The sequence below is a fragment of the Pholis gunnellus genome (assembly GCF_910591455.1).
Source record: "Pholis gunnellus genome assembly, chromosome: 20".
In the NCBI taxonomy this organism is placed as follows: Eukaryota; Metazoa; Chordata; class Actinopteri; order Perciformes; family Pholidae; genus Pholis; species Pholis gunnellus.
The window spans coordinates 16,486,663-16,513,331 of record NC_136547.1 but is presented as its reverse complement, the minus strand read 5'-3'; the positions used below and the strand labels follow the sequence as shown (position 1 = coordinate 16,513,331).

Below are 26,669 nucleotides of genomic sequence, written 5' to 3'. Positions count from 1 at the left end.
CTGTATCCCAAGTGTTTTTATGTTCTGCTGCTCTCTGCTGGATCCAGGCGGATGACTAAAGCCGTGCCAAGTCTCCTGAGGTATCAACAGTATTGGAATTACCATCATTTTCCACACGGTCTGTGCGCTTGCAGGGTCAGCGGCTTTCCCACTGCTGGAAACTCCACTGCAGTAAACAGGTTGGATATTGACAGGTGCTACTGGAAATCAAACCTTGTTTGAGGAAAAAAAAACGATCCTGCAAAAAATGACCTTTGGCTTCAATCGTAGTGAATTTGAATCAACGACATAAATGGCCACAACACGTCTTAAAAAGTGTACGTTTTGGCAAAGGATCAAACATTTCATACGGGGGGCATTTTGCTGAAAGAGCAGCAAGAGGTCTACGTGGATTACAGGGCCTGGCGTTCAATGGTTAAGTTATAGTTCTATTTGTAAAAAACACATTCATTCATTCACTGAGAAAGCTTGCGTGCTGCTGCTTAAAGAGCTTGGCTAGTTTACAGTCTGATTTTAAAGTTATTTACATTACAGATTTGACCTGCAGATCTTATTCCTTATTGAGGTTTTCTGGAAGAGAATGATCCCTCTGCAGGCTCACTTACGGAAAACTTGTTACAACTTTTACTTTCTCTAGAATCTAGATGGTCAACTTTGATCGTCTCATTGGTGCAAAGTGTGAATGAAGTTCAACTGACATTTTGAGGAAAAAAGTTTTGATTGAAGAAGTCCTCCTTTTTTATGCCTGGGTGACCTCTCACCTCTCGCACCAACAGAGTTTCTGCAGCATGCTGTAGAGCCTCATGAAAATGCAAACACACTGACTTTCTGACCCTATATACATACTGCTAATGGTGCCTGTCACTGCTCCCCATAAAGCTGTAAGCAGCCTTGTCATGAGACTCACTCTACCACTTGTCATTTCAAGTCTTGTCTATGTCGACAAGCGTCTGCAAAATAAAAGAAGTGGCAAAGCACTGACAGCACATCGACTTGGACTCTGCATCTCACTTCTTGGTAGAGCCTTTACTGTAAAAGCCCCACTTCCTGCTGGTAAAGCGATCAGGATATACGGGCCAGATTGTGAGGGGGTTGAGGTGGGGCAGAGAGCGGGAGAAGAAGGTAGAGAACAAAGAGTGGGAGAAAAGAGGAGAAAAGAAGACCTGGACTCATGGACATCCTGGCGTTTCCAGATTGCAGGCCAGCCTATCTCACCATGATCATTGGTGCCTCAGTGGGAACGTTTTTAGCTGTGCTGAATATCATAATAGACTTTAAATGAGTCGTTGTAATTTGGGGTCTTTGGAACTGAACATATTTTTGATATTTTTAAAGCTCTAACCGTCGTTAAAAGGAATTATGCATGGTTGGATGTTTAGCGTGTTCGAGATGTTCCTTAAAATCCAGTTTTCTATCCCCTTAGCCTTATTAAACGTTATATGCCACACAAATAAATATTGCGGTAAAAATAATAACAGAGATCCCCTTGAAGCCCACACACTGGAACGCATGCATACTGCTCGCTAAAGTGTCCTTGAGCAAGACGTATAGCGGGGCCACGGTTGCCGCTGTGCAGCCAGGAACAGCCTCTGAAATAGAAAACAGAGTTTCCCAACAAAGATCATTCGAGGATGACATACTGTTGGTGTCCAATAAAATCCAATGTCATGCATCCAAATGTCATTCACAACTTACAAATCACGTTGCGGCCATGTGGACTATAGCTACAAGGAGAGTAGGGTTCTAAAGGGATGTTTGAGGAGACAGTATTTCATGTGGGGCGAATCGTAAACGTCATCAACAACCAATGCCTTGAGCAAAGGACGTACGCACGCGCTGTCCATGGTTTTATTCTTTTTGGACAAACGATGCAAGACACCTTACGGGTGCCGCAGTACCTGCCCTCATTACGTCAAGGTTTGTTTTTATTTTCCCCTGCTTTTTGAAAAAAAAAAAGAAATTACAGATGCTGTCACCCGCTTACTGGTACTCCCGTTTGCTCTCATGGAAAATGTAAAAAGGGGCCCAGCCTCGTTGAGGTCAGGCTGACATTGCCAGTGAGAGGTGGCCAAGTCACAAAACAGATGTTTACTGTTTTTCTAAGGATGATTTGTTCTCTGCTCCGTATTGACTCAGGTCCAACCACAACCTTTAACAGCGCTGCATTAGAGTGGGCAGAAACGTGCACAATGCTTGAATCAGGTGTTTGTGATTTATTGTAAATGTCTCTTATACATATGCATGCTCCATCCGTCCGTGGGTACTTTAAGTGAGTTTATGATTCTGACAGGTGTCTGGATTTCTCCACTCTTGAGCAGATGTGCAATAAAATGATCGGATGGATCGCACACAGAAAGTTGTGTGCGCTCTCCTGGATGTGTCACCCTGTGTAGGCAGTGAGTAAGAACGAGTTTAAGGAAGCCTTTGAGTGTTGCTGTGTGTGTGTGTGTGTGTGTGTGTGTGTGTGTGTCAGAGCAGCCTGCACCTCTGAGCGTCTGCAGAGTCAGTCATGGGCCCGGTAAATGTCCCTCCACAGAAGCCATTAAGCAGTTCGTCTGCTGGAATAAAGTGTTTGACTTGGCTGCAGGGCAGCAGCAGGTGCTGGGAGGATCGGCCTGGAACTGCTGTTCACCGCCTGCTTTGATCTGCAGGCCAGGGACCAGTCTTCCCTCCTCTGTGTCTTTCCCTCCCATCCCATCTTTTATACTTCCTTTTTCCCTTGTCTTTGTTCTTCTCTTTCTCCCTCTCATCTCCTGTCATTACTTTCATTTGATTGGTCTGACTCTCTTTTTTAGGGGTTCTTCTGCTTTATCTTTCTTGATTTTCCTTTTTTAGGTTTTCTATCCTCAGAGGTCTTTTTCTCCTATACTCTCCTTTTGTTAGTCTCCCGCCTCCCTTTCTGTTCTACGCATATCGTAGCTGTTAAAAAGCGTATAGTTGTACTCCTTCCACACATCTGCTAGACCATAACCACACCACAGAGCAGTGGGTGCAAGTTTAAATGAATGCATTTAATGGGTCATTAAAAGAGACGGAGCAAAGTCACACCTTTAAAATAAATTCTTCAACATTTTGGGGAATGTGTTTATTGGCTTTCTTGCTGAGAGTTAGATGAGAAGATTAATACCACTCCAGCAGCCCTTTAGCTTAGCTTAGCATAGAGACGGGAGGCAAATGGGAAAAAGCTAAGCATCAAACAAAAAACTACCAGCACCTCTGAAGCTCACTAACAGCTCAGCTAAACTGCTGCTGGCTTTAGCTTCACCTTATTCACTTTCCCTTATAGCTAGTTCAAAATCCAGACTGTTTCGACATATCTGTTTGGGATTCTGCATTGTCTGCTGAATGACAGACAAAGTCATGTCGAGCTCTAACAAGATGTCATGACATGTGCTTAACATTGGCATAGAGTAGGTATGCAGTACTCCCTTCCTCTGTGTCTTTCTCCCGCAGCCTCACGGTAAAGCCATTACGCTTGAAACGAAGCAGCAGCAGCAGCAAAAGCAGCAGCCCACTTGGGTTCGGAGAGACAAGGGGAGGGAAACGATGAAAAGCGAAGCCCAGGGCCGTTCCCGGGGCCCCCGAAAGAGAGTTGACATTATTGAAGGAGCCCACTCCCATGCATTCCTCTGCCAAGAGCCAGGGCCTCCCTGGAGAAAGCCAGGATCAGAGGCTGACTCGCATTCAGGGGGGGTTCACGGGCCGCTCCAAACACACACGGACGCAGAAATCACATCCACACAGAGGCAAAACACATCTTGTTCCCCCGTCTCCCGTCTGCCTCATTGTTCTGTCAGTCAGGATGGTTTTAAGCTGCGAGCCACAGCAGGGGATTCTCTCTTTCCTGAATGGGTAACACACACACACACGCGGGCTTGTAAAGAACAACTGATTGATTTATTGGGTTTTAGGGACTGAGGTAGGATATTAGATGCTCCTTGGAGATCTCATCGTGAGATCATTTAGTGAGAGCAAAGGCCTTGCTCTGACAACAACAGGGGAGAAATTCCACTGTCTTTTTTTTTTTTAAGGACCATTATGCTTAGTTACCTTTGTGAAGTGTTGGCTACTTTGGGAGCTTATCTTTTTCTATTATTTAGTTTAGCCTCCGAAAAATGTTCAGGGATAATCCTGTGTTTAAGATGCCTATCATTTATGATGAGGTAGGAGAAAGGAGAGTCCTACAGTCACTGTTATTTACAGCCAATTCACACTTTCATTGTGTAGTTTTATGACTAACAATTATTTTTGAGTAATTATATCTTAACTATCTTGAAAGTCACACATTTTGCCTGGAAAATGTATTTGAGTATTTCTTGGCATTGACTTCCATTTATATCTATCTGTTAAAGATAAGTAAGACGTCAGTAAAACATTGTGTCATCCTCTCCAAATCTGGAAACCACCTGTTCACTGAGAATGGGGTCTGATTTTATTGACTTTTTACACTTTTACAGCTATATCAGTTTTATTTTATATTCATCCTAACGTTGCAGAAACTGAAAATATTCCTTTGAAAAGCCCTGCGGGTACGGCTGAACAACATTGTTCAACAACACACACTGAACTCATGAACAACATACTTGGGATTTTTAAGCATTTCATTTTTAATTATCAGATTTAATACACTGTAGTTCAGCATCTCTGTTACTTCAATCACCATGGCCTTGAATCATCTTTTATATTGCTTTGCTTTCTCCTCTCTCTTCCATGACTTAGCTCCATAAATCAATACCCAGATAATGAGTAACGAATAACTGATCAGAGCAAATGGTTTTCTCATGCCCGGTAGATTTAAATCATACCCCTTATTTCATAACAGGAACATTTCAATAGAGGAAGATGCAGATCTAGAGTGCAATGAGCTGGCAGGAAGTTCAGTAATAGAGTCAAGTCAATTGACTGAAGTGCTTGTATATTTACAATGACTACTTGTACGACAAACTCACTAAGAATTATTGTCTTTGAAGTTTCCTTTCGGCACTACGAAGCTTTTTTGTGTCTTGCAGCTCATTGTTTTGCTTTCTGGCCAAACATTTCCCCCAGGAGTTGGTTGAGAACAAAACAGAGCTTAATACAAATGATAAAAACGTACCTTAATACTGAACGGCTCCAAATGAAAAAGTTGATAATATGTTGGCTTTACATTGTTTCTGCTGCCCACAAGTGGCCAGAAATCAATTCTTGCAGGATTTACAACCTTTCGGTTGATGTTAACGTTCTTTTTTTTTTTTTAAGTAAAAATAGGACATTTTCTCTCCACTGTATGAAATTCTGTTTCAATAGTTATAGGGTTTAGAACCATTGAAACAGCAACAGTTAAAGGGAGATAACATCTTAAAAATACCTCAGAAAGCAGAGAAAATCAAAGCCATTGAGAAGCTATGTGGCTGGCAGTGAAGTCAGACATTCCTCTACGGTTCAGGAATCTAGACGACAACAGCCTTTTTGCTGCTGGTGGCCGTTGGCCGATGACAGGCAGTTTTCCGCGTCCTCTCGCTGGTTATTGTTTGCCCCGTGATTGTCCGAGGAAGGTGTTTGTTGTTGCTGGACTCTTACCTGTGTTTCTTGGACCTGGCGGGAACACCGAGCTGTTGCATTAGCGAGGCTGTCTGATGAAACTGAACAGATGCAAAAAAAAACATCACGCTCAGTTCAGCTAATTAGGCTCTTTGTTGCACAAAGAGACGTGTGTCTTTCAAAGAGAGATACTCTGATCAATAAATCTGGTTAATAAACTGGCTGTGTTCACTGTACAGAATAAAAACATGACATGTTACAGTGTCAGCTTTCACCGGGGAGCATATCAGTGCTCGTTAATAAGGGAATTTATAGTGAAAGGTGGGACATTTCATTTCCATCCCCTTTCTTTCCAGTGATTGCTTTTATATGCCACCCAGTGCTCATTTCCTAAGCTGCCAGAGTCTGAGACTATCCAGCATGCCTTGCAACTTTCCCTCAGAGAAATATCAATTTCTTAATTTGCTTTACTGCAGCTTTGAGAGCTCTCCTACTCTTATTTAGAAATCCACTGGGTGAACGTTTGCTAGTGCCAAAGAATTCATATTGCCACCTGCTTTAACCATCCGCCCCAAGACCCATCACCGAATCCCTGGGGTGGTTTTATGCCGCGTTATTAACTCGGAAGCGTGGTGCTTTTGTTCATTGGCATTTTCATTTTGGACCCCTTAGTAATTGAGTAACAGGGGCCCATCATGTAGCACAAAAGAAAAAGAGGGAGCACGCAGAGGCAGAGAAATTCTCATAAGCTGTGAGGAAGGCGGGGGTGAACGAATACCTTCCTCGCTTTCTGTTGTTCCAACACACACAAAAAAAACTGCTTTTTCTCATCAGTCGACTGAAACGAAAGGTGATCCCGAAACAAAAAGAAAATGTTTAGTAAGGCCAATTTGCTGTCAGCTTTGAAGAAACTGTAGCGGTCCTCCGAGGTTGTGTGTATTTTATTTGTTTTTTTTTTCAAGGAAATTCAACCTCCGCTGCTATTTGATTAATTTTCAAACAGTACAGCACTAAAGGAGAGGGAATAGACATTCAAACATCAAGCCAACACAAGTGTGCTCAAACACTGTGTTTGATCCCTCTAGCACTCACTAAGCTCACGGGAAAGAACCATGGATGGAATTGGGTTCATATCCAGACAGCTGAGATCATGAACACAGTACGGCATCCTGCAATGATAATTACCTGAATGTTTATGAAGTTATACAATATCCAGTATTTCCTGTCAGAAAGCTGAGGTTTCAACACGTTAAATCTGGAGGCCAAAGTTCGTGGTAAAGTGTTCCTAAGCCGAATCGGCACATAATAATAATAATATATCCTCATTTGAGGGCTTTCTTGGGTGGGTTGCTGAGAGCTAAGGAAAGCACACCTTACATAGTTCATATGCATGCGATTAGTGTCAAATATAGTTTCATTGACATCTTGAGATTTGGTCACTCTTACAAGCAGATGTTGGGAGGCCTTAAGAATGTGCTGAGTAGCGTTGTGGGTCGATCAAACTGAAACTGTCATGCGAGCTCAGCTTCAACCGTTCTCTGTCGGCTCTCAATCCAGCATTGAACGACTAAAACCAGATCCTGTTTTTCAGCAAACGTCTTCATCAAACGTAACCTGCGCAGTTCATCCCCAGTCACACATTCCATCCTTTCCAGTGGATGTGGAAAGCTCTTCGTCAGACAGGGCATCAGATTGCATCAACTAACACGACCCCTTATCTCCTGTGTGTTGCCCACTGGAGCTCCAGCTGGGTGCTGCTGCTTCCTTTACCATTTGTGTTGGCACAGGGAACGGCTAGCTCAGTGGCCCGAGAGCACTGCTCCCGCTTCAAAACAGGAAGAGCACACTGCTCTCTGATGGACACTGGAGACAAAAAAAACACAGCAGCTAAGGTCCAGAGACTTGAGGCGGCCGGCTGAGGAGGATGATAAGAGGAGATTTTCAGCCAGTGCCCAACTCTTTTCTGCACGCGGAGTCGTCTTACGGGTCGGGGTAGAGGCAAAGGTTCTGTGTCAGCAGCCTGAGTACACGGGACGCCGGACAGTTTCCTCTCAGTGTTTGACGGATATCTATCAAGATGGACCAGATTCTCTATAAAAGTCTAAGACAGAGTGTAACATTTCCTGTTCTACGCCACTAAACAGGGCACCGATTGTTGTTGTTGATCAGTACCAGTCGCTCAACAAATACTTTACCAGGCGCAGAGATTTCTGGCTTTACATACTTTTCAGTCTGCACTTCAACTTAGAACCCAAATTCCTATGAATGTCGAAACCTGTTGTTGTTGCAATCCCTCGGCCACAAACAGATGATCTAAATCCCAGATTGTTTAATGTCAATTTGGTTTGGCAAAGCGCATGTTATTATTGAACGCAGTGGTCTAGTAGAGCAATTGGAGATGGTGGAAGGTTACTCTGACCTGAACAGAGAAATGACGAAACTTGTGTCCATGTTTGATTCCTGGAAGTACCACTTTTATGTGTTGTCTGGACTTAAATCCTAAATCTGGCTTTACACAGCAATATCAAAACTCATTCTAGAAGATATCAATCCTGCACTTATCAGAGCCAACAAGGACTCACTTTAAGCTTCTGACTCCACCCATGAATAGCTAACACTCATATGACTTTAATGGTGACCTTTCATGTACTCGGACTGTTTTCCTTCTTTCCAACCAAACCAAAAAAGCAAACAGGGGCAGATGAAAAGGTGCCTTGCTGGCGCGGGTGGGCCACGTTTCCGTATTGTCGCTCCTCGTTAGCCGATGATGGCCCGTCTCCGACTTGGACAGCTGCAGTCTCCGAGGCGGAGGAAAGGCACGCACGCACACACACACACACACACACACACATCTGCTGGCACACATCCGTGCCCTCTCTGATCTCTGACGCCAGCCATCACCGACTCACACACATGTAGAGACGCAGACACAGGCAGAGCAGGGTTTTGCATGAGAGCCGGACGGGGGCAGGTCATTGCTAGCCAAATGGAAAAAAGCTGCAGCTTCTGTGAAAGGGGATACAGAACCGAGTTGGCTTCAGCTGTGTTGCCACACAGTATCTGCTGGCTTGTTTTGTTTTCTTCTTATTTTCCTTATAGAGACTGTTTTACTTGCTGATGGGCGAGGCGAAGTCCAAACCTGCTTCTTCAGATGAGACAGTCGACAGCTGAGGTGTCAGTTTAGAGGAGTGTGTGGTTGTGAGAGGGGGGGATGGAAAATATTTGCTCTATTACGTTGTTTGAGATGAAGTCTGTTCTCAGCCATGCCAGGAATGTGTCCAGTGTGCCCGCCCAGCCATTAACCTGTTTAAGAATCCACTATTGTCTGGAGCCAAAACAAAACACTTCATTAAAAGTGCAGCGACCTCATCAACCTCAGAGGGTCTCCGCCACCAGACCCATACGATTTCATGTAACAACTATATTATATGCTTTATAACTGATAAATACTTAGAAGGTAAGCATTTCCACTGTAGCATATGCCTCTGTGTGCAATTAATATGATAAACGGAGAAGCAAAAAGTAAATTAACACCTTGATTGTGTTTATTAATCTTTTTTCTTTACATAAACATGACCACAAAAAAAAAAAAATGTAAACCAGAAAGTCTAAAATCTGATTTATGTTTTTTATTTTTCTGTTTAAACGGAATATAAATATTGGATTTGTGACTTACTCAAATCAGATTTGAGGTGGCAAAGCAAACAACAAAACAGCTGCTGCAGATCAATCATTGTTGGTTTCAGCAAAGGCCTTTCTATAATGAAAGTTACTTCATAGACAGTTGGTTTACTTGAAGTTAATTTCAGAGGTCAAATGTTCCAAACACGGGGGAGCTGGTGAGGGATGACTGTTTTGTTTGAGCTCGTTTCTACAACACTTGACTTGTGCTTTAAACACACCTGCTCAGAAGGGCTTTTCTAACATTTAACGATCTGGCTTCCAGTGCTTCGAAATATCTCGCCATGGTGCCAAACGCCAGGTTGCTTTCAACTTGAGGCCGACGCAAATTTATCATCAGCACCCTTCGGGCAGGCATCCATTAAAATCTTGAAATGTTGAAAACTTCACGGCCAAGGAACAATCAAACGATTGCTTATTTTTTAAAAAAGGACATATTCCAGGCCTTTCTAGGTTACCGTGAAAATTCCATGAGCTAAAGACAGAAACGTGTACGCTTGATGGCCTGTGAAATTCCACGTTGTTAATCACACTTTAATATTTACGATTTTGGAAAAGGTTGAGTCTTGTGCAAAAACCTCTACATCTTACGCCAACGATGAAGTGCAGAACAGACGTCCGTGTCCACGGCGAACACACGCGTGGAGTAAGAGCGGTTTGTTCACTCACACCAGCGCGAACTGATTAGAGGGGTGAAAACTTGGTCAAGTCCTTCTTCTTTGCGCTGTACTGGGTGCTGAGTTGTCCTACAGCCTTGGCGTGCTCCTCGTCCACCTCCTCCTTTAATCTCTGCTGCTCCTTCAGAAACTCTGCCCACTCATCTTTCAAACGCTCCATGTTCCCCTGCAGCTGGGCGCTCTGGACGGACACAAGAAGATGAGAATGATGAGGTTTGTCTCAAGTTTCCCCTCTTGTACGACTTCAGCTGTCACACCCTCTTGCATTCACACACCGCACTGAAGATGCTGATAATATAAGGCAGTGTAAATGCACAGTACTATGATAATGTGTCCACCTGTGCTTTAAGTCCTTTGCTTGGAGTTATCTTTACCTGCTGTGCCTCTAGCTCCCTCTGCTGGACTCTCTCTGCCATGTGCTTAGCAGCCTCCACTGTGGGAGAGAAGCAAAAGATATTCTTAATATTCATAATGAACATTTACTCTAACACAACATTGATATAATAATCTTTTAAGATTGACATTGTTTGTCAAAGTAGGTTTCTTGTGTCATCGTACCACCATAGGAATTCAGAATATAGCACAATTACATGAAACACTGTGTTGTTGAATGTCTTTAAATTAAAGTTTTTCATATTGTGGTTGAATACGTCTTTGTATGTGCTTACAGTAGTGTGTAATTATAGTAATAAGCACTCATAAATAGCCATGATGCTTTATAACAATAATAATCACAACACATCATAAAGTATTTTCTAGTGATTATAAGCTCAAGTATCATGATCCTCCATAACTGCTGGTCACTCACTGACCTTTTTGTTGCAGGGATCATAATGTATTATAATTCTCATAGTTGCAATACATTATAATATATTTATAATGCATTATAATTACTGTTATTATAATATGATTATAAGTGACTCAGTGGCCACTGTTTGCTTTAAGTAGAGTGAACAAATATATCATTAAACATTAGGAAGAACAACACACAACTTTATATGTTTTACCTTTCTTAAAGCATAAGAAAGTTCACTTAATTGAAGTAATATCACTATTCTAATGTAGAAATGGCAACAATACATAGTGTCTGATTAGATGTCAGGTCAAACATAAAATGACACAATCTAACCACAATTTACAAAGTGTGTAACTTCTATAAAGTGTGAATCTGAGAGAGGAGACTTACAACGTCTGACAACATCAGACAGCATGCCCACGAAATCTGTCGGCAGCATTTGCTCGTTTGTTTCCGGGACAATCTTATTGAGGTTCTCCAGCAGTCTGCTCTCCCTGTGTCCACGTTTCTCCTGAACAGCAGCAGAGGAAAGCTCAGTGTTGTCACAGGCATAGCACACAGAAGACTGAAAACATCTAGCACTGGCTCACACCATATTGAGAAAACACGGTATATTTAAAGTATATTGATCACTCCATGGAGCAGCAGAGATGTCAAACATTGGACAGATTCTCTCACAAAATTTGGTTCGTCATGAAATTGATGGTAGTGAAAATAAATACTCTGTATTGAAATGTGCAGTACATTTATTGGGGTACATTGTTAAAACAGGATGGGTTAGGGTTTATCTAATGTAGCCTAAGACACATCTGTCATGCTCATAACAGGTACCTCAAACTCTCTCACAAAGTAGCGGACCTCTGCATTGATGATTGGTCTGTGGTCTAACAGTCGCGACTGGATATCCCCAACATCTGCAGCACCAAACACAACAAGCATTACATTCAGCTTAAACACAAAGGACACACAGGATACATCATTCTACAACATTATTATGAAAAGCAAGTATCATACTATGAGCACACCTTAATAATGTTGTGCTGATGCATGCACGCTATAAAAAGGTATTATCTTATTATTAATATAATGCAAACCAAGTTCTGCATCTCATTCACTCTTTACAGGTGTATAAAAGCTAACAAATCCTAATGTCTTTCACACTGCACTTGAATAGCCTCATATGTAGCCATCTGAGATCAGAGCATTAAAGGTAAACAGTGGAGCCAAACACGCTAACATGCCCACAATGAGAATACTTTTTCTGCTGTGGATTTCACTCACCTTTAGCAATCTTGTCCATTCTGACCAATTGTGCTGACACGTTGTTGTAGTAGTTAAATCAAAGTGTTGTCTGGAGCAGCTAGCTCAACCAGCTACTAACTGCTATTCACTTGCTAGGCCTGAGTGTCCCAAATGCTAAGCTAACTGGACGTTAATTGTGAAAGCGAAAGAGGTATTTAGCTGACCTAAACCACCCGTCATTAACGTAGCCTATATTTTAATTATATAGTAATACATACTAGCAACAATATGCTAAGAAACTGCAGTGGTCTTTTGCTAATTGCAGTCATATGGATGGAAGTCAGCTGATTGCAAAGTAAATATTTACTACTACTTCCGGGTACGAGGCTGTGGGCTGAACCAAGTGGCTGGGAGAGGGGTGTCACATCCGCCTTAATAAGAGAGAGGATAGACGGCCTGTCGGGTTAATTTTATTACTTTCTTTTTTTTTATCAGTACACTTAAAATTATGTCTTCTGTAGTCTCGAGGTAAACTACAGCGACGTGCTTTTTACTCTGGAAGTTTTAGAAGTCTGCAAAAGCTTGTGTGTGTGTGTGCGCACGTGTGAGGTTTTGCGTGAGGACAGCAGATGTCAGTCTTGCTCTATGGTGGAAGAAAGCGACATCAGAACCTACTTTTTAACTCACTTCCACACGTTACTTGTTCATTCAGAATACATCCAACAGTGCAATCATACTATATATATATATATATATATATATATATATATATATATATATATATATATATATATATATATATATATATATATATAAATGATATGTTTTAAAATATAGACCCTACATTTTATCCTGACTTTGTGACTTAAAAACAAATTCTGTGTGCACTCTTTCCCCAATTGCTTAGTTTAAATCATAGTACAACTTTATTATAAATAAATACATGACAACTAATGGTCTAATCATGGTTGACAACTCATTTACTCATGCTTTGTGAATTATAGTCCTTAATAAGAATATCTTCGAGGTTGCCAGGTTGTGAAAAATCCCTGTAGCTGGTATATTATAGCGCTACACTTGATGGTTTATTAGAAGGTGTGAAACCCACACGTATATATATATTAATTAAATTCCTACACTTATAACTGAATCATTACCAAACAACAACCAAAGGGCCTTTTTCACAACCTGGTGAACACAAAGTGGGGTTATTCATTTCTTGTAACTCATATATAAAGCATAAATTCATGATTATTAGACTCCCAAATAAACCCCAAATAAAGGGTACCTTAGTAGAAATACGATTATAATTTAATAATTTTACAGTAATTATTAAATATGATACTACAGGTGATAAATATACCAAGACAAATGGCTTACCTCTAAATAGACACATTACAATCTCTGTATGAGTATTGACAAGGCTAAGTTCCCTTTCTACTGACATTCATATTTAGTAGATTAGGTATACAACATTTGCATTTATCAAGATGTCTCTATATTGTAATTAGCTATAGATATTAGATACAATAACATTTATATTATGTTTCTTTGAAAACACCAGAGTCACCACAAGATGGCACCAAATGTCTCACATGAGTTTTGAAAATCCAGGGCTGGTTACACCTCTGCTACTGAATTATGTTGGATTAGCAAAGGCTTTTATTACACTTCATGAAATGCAAATATATTGGCATAAATGCATTAATAAAGAACAGCACTTGTGGCAAGAGCAAAGCACATGCAGATATTCAGTGAGAGTGAGAAGAGGCATTGTTTGGGGCAAACGTTGCATATTAGTTGTCAAAAGTTTGTTTGCGAGCCCTAAATTCATTAGGACTGTCATGCTCAGTTAAGAGAAAATCATTAAGGCACCACTTAAGTCCCCCACTGTCCACATTGTTTAGTTAAACACTTATTACATGCACCATTAGTTTTGATTTGGGCCTATTAAGAAGATTAAATGATTGATCAACAGCCGAGGGATAAAAACAAGCCCATCACTGCAGCCTCATGTTAGTCTGAAGAAGCACGAGAGGATCTCTGACTACAGAACGTGTCAGATCCAGCAAACAACTCCGTGACAGGATCGTGCATCCCAGTGTTTTGTTTATTCATGAATCTGCAGGGTGAAATTAAAAACATTTAGATCAACCCTGAGAATGGTAGAGAGGCGAGTTAAATGCAGCATTCATTACCATATTTAGATTGTAAAAGAAAAGAAGAGTAACATAGAACTCCAATTTGTGGTTTACATCAATAACTAATAAAAGAAAAGATAGTAAAGAGATAAATACTATATATTATATAGTATATATATTGTGTAGATCAGTAAAAGAAAAAACTAAAACTTTCGACATTTACAAATAACAATATTATGTAAAAGACAATAACTCTAGTTTCTTGACTGAATAATAATAATAATAATAATAGTAATTATTATTATTATTATTATAATATATTATTCAGAACTTAAATAATCTATCATATGTATTATTTTGAAAAATAGAAAATGTAAATGCACTTTAAATTAGATGTTGCACACTTAACTTGATGCTGGAAATAATACATTTTACATTTCTTGTCCTACTTTGATGAGGGAGAAAAGAAGTTTAAACATCCACTACTCTGAAACTTATCCAAAGTTGAGATTTCCACAACATTATAGAATTTGGAGGGCAAAGCCGACATCAACATAACGAGGAAATATCTGTCCTCCTGCATCATTATCTGCTAGCGTTCTGATGCTCGGCTGCAGTTTGCATGCGAGAGCTTGTTGCATGAAGGCAGATCATGTATCTCTCTGCATTCGTGTCCCACTGGTCTATTAACTGAATTCTACTTTTTTACTTGACACCCCTGCGCAGAGCACAAAGCCTTTCTGGGACACTCTCCAAAATTGTCACTAAAAAGGAAAGACAATTTTCAAAGTTATAAAACAGAATTGAAACGTATGTGTGGTAAATATAGGCCATACTTTAATTTGAGCTGTCTACATCAGATGAGATAAGATCAATTATATTCTGTTCAGACTTAAAAGCCTTTCATGATAATTCTATTGAATTCGGTTCAGGTAATTGCAATTCAGTAACAATAGTTCATTACCTTATTATAGACTGATCATGTTTACATGATCCTATTTCTGTGTAAATGCTCAACTTAATATATTATCATGTATTTTAAAAATGTAATCATATAAATGCTTTTATTAAGTTCAGACTCTTTTGAAGCTCTGCAAATTACATTTTGTTCGTTTGGTTGGAAAATTATGAATGAAGCTAAATGAATCACAAATTGATAACAATTACATACATATATGTAATTGTTATCAATCATTTCCTATTACAGAGTCTCTTTGAATTATCCATCAGCTTGAAACCCAAGACTGCAGCTGCAGGCTAGTACTGAAGCTAACCCACTGAGGATTTTGACTGTGGGTTGTGTACCTCAGTATATACACAATACCCGCTACTACACAAAATGCATCTTTTTCCTTATCATACAAGATACACTATTTCTCCCTCATATTTTTATTACACTTAAACATTAGATCTGCACACAGTATGAAGGACCAAAGCAGCAGTGTCCCCCCCCACCCCGTGCCCCCCGTGCGTACATGCTAGCCTGTATCCAGATGATCTCCTGCAGCACTTCCACATACGGTGCTCCAGCCGTGCAGTGGGAGGTCTGTGATTGTGGTTTACCAAACATGCCCACTGGCCCTGCGAGCTCGCCCCGGTGACGCTCTTGCCTCCGTGTCTCTCTCCTCCCCGGCCCGACCACACCGCCCCTGTAACGACGGTGCTCACATTACCCACTGGGTATAATTATTCTGCATTTTGCTGCCCTCCATTCTCTCTCTCTCCCTCTCTCTCTCTCTCTCTCTCTCTCTCTCTCTCTCTCTCTCTCTCTCTCTCTCTCTCTCTCTCTCTCTCAGCTCGGCTGGGTCTTGACACCGAGGTCCAGGCGGAGGGCCGCGGGGCCGCTGCTTTGTGTTCACAACACGCTGAACGCCACTCACTGCACTGTGGCTCCGAACAGGTGGGGGGTGGTGATGGGAAAGGGGGAAAGGGAAGGGAAGGAGGGGGTGTTACTCACTGGATGCCAAGGCCTGTGGGCCTAAGGGAAGATGGGGGGTGGGGGGGGGGGGTGGAGGTGTGGTATGAGAGGACCTGCTGCCCTGCAACCCACCTACCCGCTTCTGCCCTGCTCTCTGTCCATATCCAGTTTCTTATTTAATTTACCGTCTCTCTGTCTCCCAGTCCCTGGGCTGCAAGCAGGTTGTTTGTCCCTGGCGCCACCACGTTCTTGTCCCTCCACCCGCTGGAGGCGATATACTTCTGAGCTGTCCACCGTGGAAAAGAGGTGGAGGGGGTGAATGCAGGAAACAGAAAAAAAGATAGTCAGTAAACACATGAAGAATGGAGTGCGGCGGGAAGGTAGAGACCCAAGTAAACACACTGAAGGCCTTTATGCAGTGGCACTTTACAAGTCACTGTGTAGCGTGACACTATCCTGCTGTCACTCTGTCCCAAGGCCTGATGGGAAGACACAGTGGCGGAACATGGCTCACAGCCTGAAAATCAACATATGTACTCATCATCCTGCGCTTTTCAGGGAAGGGAAGATATTTCTCTTTCACAGCAAAAAAACGGACGAAACCTTGTCAGGCTCATCTTGCGATGACTGCCCCTTTTCCTCGGAGCTTGAGATCGGCACTGAGGGAGGACTGGAAGTGTGTGTGCAGGGGGAGACCGGTGTGTCGGCTACGATTAGTGTATGCGGCGGGCCCCTGCCGCCATTTCGGGGCTCGTCCCGGAGATTAATGGGAACCGCACTGTCATTTCTCCCATGGGGGTCTGTCCCCCTGTCCTCTCCCGTCCGAACATGGGGAGGGATCGCCTCTTTCTCCGAGAGGCAGCGTCGAAGTCGACTGAGGGCAACAGGCTGGGGGAGGCTGCAAACCTGTTGAGGCAGAGCGTCCCGCAAAGTGCCCGCAATCAAAGTGACAGATGTGAGGTGGAGGGAGCGCTGGACGAGGATATCTCTCCGTTTGTGGTGAAAAGAAATTGCTTCTCCTGGCCGTAGCATTTCAAACCCAGACATATTCACTTTAATAACACACACACACACACACACACATATATATGCACACACAGTGCAACTTGAGCACAGAGGAGTTGAGACTGCGAGGTGGAGGGTAAGCGTCGACTGAGCTCAACTTGATGGTTTTTGAAGTTTTTCCTCAGTTTATGTGTGTGTTCGGTGATGTTCGACGTGGGACAGAGCAGAGGAGGAAGGCAAGGAGTAGGAAAAAAAGGGGGTCTGCCCTGGGGTCACACATACACACACACACACACACACGCACACACACACACACACACACACACACACACACACACACACACACACACACACACACACTTCTCGGGCTGCTGTGGCATGTTTGGAGCAGTGCCTCGTCAGATTAGGGCCATGCTGGCTGTGTTTGATGGCCAACCTGGACAGACAAGGCCTGCCAGGCACAAACTGCTCAGGCACATGATGTCAGGGCGGACACACACACACATACGCACACACGCACACACACACATGCGCACATACACAAAAATTATCCCGCGCCAGACCAAAGAGACAGATGACACCCAGCATGAAGCTAAAGCCAAATCTGTAAGCATCCGCTGCGATCCAGCTGGCTAGCCCTAGGGTACCTGTCTCTGCGAAGTGGAATCAGCGTCACCCCCGTGAGCTGTCAAATTAGCTCACAGGGCTGGAAATGCTGAAGAGATTTGGCCCCCTCGTTGTGGAAGAGCAAAAAGAGAGGGGGGGGAGGGCAGTGTTAAGAAATGTTATTAATTCATACTCCTGTTGGGAAAACTCCTAACAACACGAATCAGGAAAGGTGGACTTATCAGTGTGAACCTGTCGGCTTAGTGATGAAGACGCACACAGGACACATGTATACATACATACACGCACACACACACACACACACACAACAACGGAAACACACATGCGCACACATACATGCTGATACTAGCAAATGCACATGCTCAGACACAGGGAAAAAAAGCAGTTACTGCATGCACACATGCCTCATGACTTGCATTCACATACGTATGTGCACCCCACATGCTCATTTGCACACACACACACACACACACACGCACACACACGCACACACACACACACAGGCACACACACACACACACACAGTGCCAGGGGCAAGTTTTCAATTACTGCCAGTGCAAAGCAGTCACCTGGGAGAGATGTACCACGTTTGAGTGGAAAGGCATTTCCACCAAGAGGTTTTTTTACCTCTTCTTGTCCCAGTTGTGAGACAGCTGTGAATGTCAGGCACATGATCAGAAATGACGTTAAACAAAACATTAAATGTTTCCACAGCGAACATTTACATCACAGGAAATGATCAAGGAGGGCCTGCCTGAAAAGTGAGATTTGAAACAACTGTTGAACGTGCGTGATTGAAAGCCCTGAGGTATAAGTTCTCAATCTTGTCAAAATGAGATCACGTATTTGCTGTGAAAAAACTGACAACATAGTTCATTTAGTTTCTGAGTAGTGCAGCAACATGATAGGAGTCATCACACACTAAATTAACTTAAGATACACAAAATATGTAAATGAATAAAAGACTTAAAAAACTACAACTTTTCTTTAAGTAAGAGCTGTTGGTCACCTCATCACTACGGTTTAATGTACTTTAATGAAAAGATGACGGTAAGGGATCGTGCAGAGATGAATGGCGTGAGGAGAGGGGCTAACGTTTAACTTTTCTTTCATTACAAAATTGGTACGATACTCAAAGTGCATTACAAATGTAGTAACCTAATCTAATTAAACCTGAATATGCCAATGGACAATGATTTGTCTAACAAACTGAGTTGTATATAAATTTGCTATAATTAATAACAAATGAAATAGTTCTTTCCAGGAAAGTTCCTTGAAGATTATTAAAAAATGACTGACCTAATAAAGAAAGTAAAGCTTTACAAAGAATGCTCCAACATGCCTATTATGATTTTCATTGTACTTCATTATGTAAGCATGCACTGCAGGCCTGTGCAGTACCGAGCTCAAACATGTATTGGTACAAAAAAGAGTTTTGTTCTCTTTTGTCCCTGACTCTTTTTTTATGCACTGCCTGCAAACTAAGCAGGAGAAGGACCGGCTTATAAATAAATTAAAGATGGCTGCCAAGTTTTAGCCGAGGCGATGTCCTTCTGGGCCCAAAGTGTCCCTGCCGTGCTGGCACGCTAATAGCCACAGCAGGTCTTCTGTGTGTGAGGTGACATGGACAATAGTGAGGTACGGACAGCCAACAACAACACTGCTCCCTGGTGTGTGTGACAACATGTTGACCCCTTTGGAGAGCCTGTCCTGGTCTGAGACAGACCAGTGTGTGTGTGTGTGTGTGTGTGTAGGTGTGTGCGTTAGGGTGTAAGATGGAACCTGACAGGAGTTTAGCGCTGATGACCACCACGGCGAGAGATGGCAGCACTCTTCCTTGAGGGAGATACTGTCACTCTTCTATGTTTGTATGAGTGTGGGTGTGTGATTGTTCTTACTCGCAGAGCTTCTTCAGGCTTGAAAAGTGACATTCTTGTTCCTCAATTTGTCTTTTTCTGTTCACTTGAGTAGAGTTGAAGTGGAGTTCTTTTACTGGACGTTACTTGTTACTTATACAGCTTGGAAATGTAAAATATCACAGAGCAAATATTAAAGTGAGCATGAGGTGGAAAAACCATTGCCCAGTCTAAAAACCTTTTATTTTTTTCCATCTGCCGACCCCCCTGAAATCATCAAATTATGGTCCCGACCCTCAGGTTGACGATGATATGATATGACAGATAATCTCTGTGACAACAGTGTAAACTCCATCCACTGATGAAGACTATGAGATGCAGTTGGAAGTCCCGGAAAAAGCAAGTAAGTTGACCTTGAGTCAATACGTTTAGCCATGCCAGCAGCCTTAGGGACAACAATGTTAGTTGGTCTGTCCACCACTTTGGTCCAGACTGAATTATCTCAACCACAACGATGATATTTCTAACCTGGTATCCCCAACATTTCTCTCCGAAAGATCAAAGAAGAGTCTGGAACTCTGGAAACTGAGAGATCTTTTTTTTTCATTTAACCTGAAGTTCCATTGAGGTTGGAAACCTGTTTTGCAAGGGCGACCTGGTCTTGACGGCAGCGTAAAAAGTTGCACACAAAACAAAACAGAAGCAGACAACCAATAAAACACTAAACCAGATGATGACACTCAAATAAGGCTAGAAGTAGCCGATGAACAGACTCAATTAAAAAGAAAGACACATATTGCCCGTCTCTTCCCATCAATGCAGGAATGCCACAGGACACATTGACACACAGATGTCAGCGTACGGTATGGGTTGAATGAATAAGTTAGCTTAGCTTAGCTGAAATAGAAATATCTGCATTCATTATCTCCGGTTGTGTTATTTTCCATTGCATACTAACAACGACATGTTGAACCATCTTCACAAAAGCCACATCAGACGCTTTCATCTTTGAACGTGCCGAAAGTTATGGATTGCAGCTATAGGGCACTTTTGCATCGCCATCGTCACTCTCCTCTCCTCTCCTCTCCTCTCCTCTCCTCTCCTCTCCTCTCTGCTGATGTTTGTCCCTGGAGGAGCTCTCTTAATGTCTTTGACTAAACTTCAGCCAGTCTTGGCAGTGACGGTGCCCCATAGGAACACAGTTGAGAGGAGACCCATATGATTGTAATGGAGGGTTTGAGGGCAGGGTCTATCACACTGTGTCACCTATAAAAAGCACAAAAGCCAACTGGCGGGGTGCATACCACTCCTGGCTACGGAGATAAAAAGTCATATCATCTACTCAACAGTACTATTGAGCTGCTGTAGAGAGAGGGGACATTTTCATTTTGGTCATGCTGTTGTGTCACACTCACCAATGAAGCATTGAAGACTGCTGTGTCACATTAGCTGTAGAGGGATTTGTTTTTTATTTTCTTAAATCAAACCCTTGTGAATAAACTGACTCTATCTTATTTTTGTGTCATAACGAAGACTGTACTTATTTTGAAAGCGTGCAAGGATGATTTCATTTGATAAAATCCTTTCCCCCAATGAATGCATTGCCTTTATTTACAGTGACTAAAACCTTTTCAGCCACACATCATTGATTCTGTTCAGATTAACTGCGTCAGAAAGGATCTAATTTGCGTTATTGACATTTTACAGACAGATCATTGAGAGTGGAAAAAGTTTCCGACCATAATCATGCAAATAAACCCATTTTTAATCCAATTTTCTTTTCAAAATAGACCTATTTCTTTCACAGCAACAATATTGAAATACACCCTGATATAATTAGCCCCAACACACAAGAAGGTACTTGATGACCATATCATCAGCATTGCAATGGCAGAACAGTGTGAAATGACATTAGGACTAATAACACACCACATTAACACCATGTCAGCACTTAGCGAGTGTCTTAACTTTTTGCTTGTATCTATGTAAATTAACTATGTGTGTGTTCGTGTCTGTGTGTGTGTGTGTGTGTGTGTGTGTGTGTGTGTGTGTGTGTGTGTGTGTGTGTGTGTGTGTGTGAGGCATCGTCACATGCTCCTGTCCCTGAGGTTAACAGATAAATGAAGGCTGTAAAGAGGAGCATGACAGCTGTGAAAGTCACAAGGGGAGTCCACCAACGCCGTAAAGAAGGCAAAGTTTCCCTCCCTCTGGGCATGACCTGAGTGTTTGTGGACATACATGTATATATATATAAATATATATCTGTGAGAAAGTAAAAAAAATAATCTACATATTGTATGTGTGCATGTTTTACAAACATGTATGCATTTGTGTGAAGCCGATCCTGAAGCTAAATGCCACACACTGGAGTCCATTGTACATCCTATCATCACTCTATCAGCGGCCGGCATCCTCAACAGCATCTTTCTTTGCCGGCTCAGCCTCCCACCTTCACCCCGGAGGCAGGCAGTGTGTGTGTGTGTGTGTGTGTGTGTGTGTGTGTGTGTGTGTGTGAGTGTGAGACCGTGTGTTTGTATCTTCCGGATTTCACTTCAAAGACTGGTGGTTTTGGATGGGTCAGAGTCAGTGAAAGGCTGAGGCCTCTTTGAGATGAATTGATAGTTAAAACAGTGTGTGTGTCTGTGTGTGTTTGTGTGTCTAAACCACAGCAGCACAACATTAGAGGATCAGGAGGTACAGAGATGACTTTGTGATTTCCTGTCCAAATGTCGATTTCACACCACCCTCGTTTGTGGTTCCTTTCATAGAGGCCAGTGATCAGCTGTGTGTCATGTGCTGTTAAATTTAGCCGGAATAAGGGGTGTTTTTTCTTGGTTTTCCCTCAAGATCAAATGCGATTAACATTTTTGTAAAGCACGTTGTGCACGAATCAGTGACCGTCCCTCTGGGTCACTAACTGTAGGCAGGATCTTAACCTTTCAATATGGCATAAATGATCTTTATGACATTTGAACTTAATCAGCAATGCGTATTTGTCCCACTACCATGCCATTCACTGACTTCGTCTTCTTCTGAGATGCAACTGGCACTTGGATTTGAGGGTTTGAATCAAAGCCCCTGGACCCTTCACTTTGACAACAAGGCCCACTGGCTATTGTACTGTACACAGAGGCTGTAATTCATTTCATGGGACACATCCAGTGGAAATAAAAGCGCCCCCTTCACAGCGCACACTGTGAATTGGAGAATAAGCTTGTCTTTAACCTTTCAGCGATCTGTTTGTCTTCTGCTTTATCCATGCCTGTCACTGTAAAACACACATGCCTGCATGCTCAACACACTCAATCCACCCTTAAGCTGAAGGTTTATGGCATGCAATACATTTCAACTGAATTATATTTTATTATGTAGCAACTTAATGAATTTACAACGGTTTGTGTTGCTGCACCTGCTGCAGCTATTAATGCAACTTAAATGAACTTTGATGGACAGGAAACACAAGGATGAATCACTGTAGAACAGCAAAAGAGTCATTCTAAATTGTTCTAATGTGTGAAGTTACAACTATTGCAACACATGGGTTAAAGACGCCTCTCATTCTTTGAAAATTGTTTTTTAATTCACTAGTAAATACAATGGATTCCACAAGATCATATGTCCATGCAAAACTGTGTATTGCATATTTATCATAAAGGAATACTTTATATATATATGACTTTATAAGTCACAATGACCCGTGCTGTCGGTTTTTGTGTGCGAGACAAAAGGAGAGCAAAAAAAGCAGCCATTTGAGCAGACTCTTGGTCTGGAGCCGTGTTGGCATGTGTGCTCGTGTGTGTGTGTGTGTGTGTGTGTGTGTGTGTTGGTGGGCCACTGTGTCTGCCAGATTGTAGCTTCATGCCCTTAGTCCAGTAGATAACCAGTCAGCAGTGAAGCCACCCTCGTAACACACACACACACACACACACACACACACACACGCGCACACACACACACACACACACACACAAAGAAGAAGAGTAAAATGTGTGTTTCTGCTTCCTAATCACGTCCCTTCAAGATCAATCAATTAAAGTACTGTTGTCCCATCACTCACTTTAGCTCATATGCACTGACTGCACTATACTGGATAGCCATTATTCATATTCGTACTATCACATAAACTCTGGCGGTGCCGTGGATGTCACTGTTGTTTCAGGTTCAGGTTAAGTTAACAACTCATATTCAAAGTTAATGATATGAAGCCTTGTTTATGCTCCTTGTTCGTTGTCATCAGCCCCCCTTGTTTTTTTGTTTTTTATTCATTAGGGAAATGAGACGGCGTTACAAAAGAGAAAGTGCTCTGCATTTAACTCCAGGTTTAAATAAATTAGTCAACTCAAATTAAAACCAAACTGTTATAATAAAAAAGGACGGTCCTGGTGACGTCTGCAGATGAGTTCGAGAAATATGCAAATAGGGAGGCTGTTGCCGTTCTTTTTTCCCATGGAGGTCAAATTACAGTAAATGGCCGAGGGCAGTGCTCTCTGCTCTCTGCCCACCCAGGAGTCTGTCTATTAGCTCCTCTACATCCCCCCCCCCTCCAAATATCCTCTATGCTTATTTCAAATGCCATCCTCCCTGCGCTGCACTCTCTCTTTTTTCCCCCTCAAAGTACACCCCCCTGTCACAGGGTTTCAGCTGCAATTACTTTTAGTATCACTTCTCAGTGAGAAGTCAACTTCCCTGGAGGCTTCCTATCAGAACCTATTACAGCAGGGGGGCAGGCTGAAGTTAAGTGGCATGACCTGTGGGTTGGATGGAGCAGGAGAGGGGGGGGATAAATGTATGGCTAATTTGTGGAACATTTGAATAAAGGGACGAGGATTGTGACAGGACCACACGATGGGACTGCACGGCAAATGAGAAGTCACTTGAAGGCCAAGAGTACCGTATCATGGAATCATTTTGAGAGGATTGTGCGTCTCAGAAGAAAGAATATATATATGTATTTTTTACACTTTCCAACTACTGCTACAGGCCCGTTCTTTGATCTCATTCAGCTGAGTGGGTCGACTCACTTTTTACCTCCTTCACCCCCAATTCACCTCTTACCCCCAGGCCAAAACCATAACCCCATGAATGACCACACACACACGCAGACAGAAAAATGCGAAGAAGCTGCAGCTGAGGTAGATCAGCAGAAGGGGTGAGGAGCAATTGAGGCGGCTAATTCAACAACAGTTATCCGTGTGTGTGTGAGAGAGAGAGAGAGAGAGAGCGAGAGAGAGAGAGAGAGAGAGAGAGAGAGAGAGAGACTTAAGGTGCAATCTTGTGCAATCTCCTTGCCCCGGGTCACACATATGTACTTTAGCACCAACGTGCCGAATCAGCCACCCATCTCTCTGATTGATGAGCTGAGTAGTTGCATCTCGTAAAACTCTGGTCTGGCTGCACACCTGGGATCCTTATGCAATCCAAGGTGAGGCTGTGTCTCGCAAGAGATAGAGAGAGATAGAGGAAATAAAAAACAATCTAGGACGTTCTCGTGGCATGAATGCATACATATGGTAAACTGGTATTTGCAGATTCACAATAGTGGTGTAAAACCCTTTGAGGAAGGCGATCACACAGATGTCCAATTCAGTTGTTAAAACGATGAAGTACTTTTCCGACAGATGGTGAAGAAAGAAAGGATCATCAGCATATACATCCATCTATAGGACCACGAGAGGACCATTCAAAAAGTTGAAGGAGAATTCTATTTTATTTTCTAAGCAGTAACTGTGTTTACATTATTTGAATTACTTTGTGGGAAGAATATGGGACTGTTCCCTGCTATATTCGATTCATACAATCGTAGCTAGCTGTGTGTTCCTGAAAGGTGAGAATAACACATTTTTTTACATACCCTCGTGTTGGAGAAAACACAAGCAGCCCATGATGGGGTCCCCACGTGGTATCTGTAGCCGCCGTAGCTCCTATTTGTCGTGGAAGTACGTTTTTGACGCACATCAGCTAGCTTCAGATCCTCCATCATGTTAAACAACTTCACAACATATGACACAAATTAGGTTATAATTTCTGCCTTTGTTGTCTCTTCCAAATAGGTTTGGCTAACCTGGGGTTTCGTTTACAACCTGTATAATTGTCTTGACTGTTTCTTCGCCCCCAGCAGACTTCTTTTTGTCACTGCATTTACGGATTTTCTCCTTTAATATCTGCATTACTATGGCTGTCACTTCATCCCTTTACATGACAGATGTTCTATTAATGCACCTTCAGAAGTATAACATCCAAGACTCAGTTTAATACTTTAAACTGTGATAGCATCAGAAAAAAACCTCACATGTATACCTGCTCATAAGCTCCATTTTTATGAAGCTTGCCTTTTACGCAGAACTTATGGAAGATATTCTGCCCTTGAGATAGAAAATATCATTGTTTTGGATGTTTTTTGTGTGACCGCGACATGTGAACGCAGTGTGAGCATTCACATTCCTACTCCCTGAGAGATAGAGACACACTTCTCTCCTTCACATCCACAGGAGGAACTTTACTGTAAGAGCAGAGAAAAACACATGCCCCCCCCCCCTCCCTCCCTCCATGTGTCCGTCAGAGCTGCATCCATTGCTCATACACTCATGTAATTGCAATAGACAATCAGATGCCATCTTTATAGGCGCATGGTACAACTGTCACAAAGTGTAAGGCCGCAATAAAGCGCGGCCGATAAGTCCTGTCAAAAGAGCTTACGACGCGCTAACGCTGCCCTCACCACCACGCGCCGCTGATTGTTCCACTGAATCAGTCAGCGAGGGACGAGGAGGCCTGTTCCTAGCAGATGTCACGACCAATGCGCCTCCCTCTCCCTGATGTTGTTAATAAGAATTAATGAAGGGTGGTGGCGGCCGCACGGCTGTTTGTTGTTGCGTGGTTGGACCGGGGGTTGTCTTTCTAATGGCGGTTGGTAAACTCAAGGTGACAAAGGTGTTGGGAGACGATGAGGAGGTGGCATGGGTGAAAGCTGAACGCTTGACTTGTTTGAAAACAGTGACGCCTGCTTGAGGTGAACCCTGCAGCAGCATGATCCCAGTGGTTCAGAGTCCACCTCACCACAATATTTACACTTGACATTGTGTAGTGTTACCAGGGGGCTCTTTCACGATTATTTTATGGCATTTTCAAGCTTTTATTTGAAAGTCGAAGGAAAACAGTGGGAGGTGACGTGACGATGACATGCAACAAGGGTCCTTGGCTGAACTT

At 42.5% G+C, this 26,669-nt stretch overlaps 1 protein-coding gene across 1 annotated transcript; it reads right to left on the bottom strand.

Moving 5' to 3' along the window:
* Positions 1-9,070: 9,070 nt before the first annotated feature.
* On the bottom strand, positions 9,071-12,271 carry bloc1s5 (biogenesis of lysosomal organelles complex-1, subunit 5, muted). The gene is made up of 5 exons (XM_079181008.1): positions 11,956-12,271; positions 11,506-11,588; positions 11,065-11,185; positions 10,253-10,311; positions 9,071-10,059 (listed from the first exon to the last, which is right to left on the bottom strand). Exons 1-5 carry the CDS (start codon positions 11,972-11,974, stop codon positions 9,886-9,888), a joined length of 456 nt encoding a protein of 151 aa, XP_079037134.1. The 5' UTR covers positions 11,975-12,271; the 3' UTR covers positions 9,071-9,885.
* Between the last annotated feature and the right edge of the window lie 14,398 nt (positions 12,272-26,669).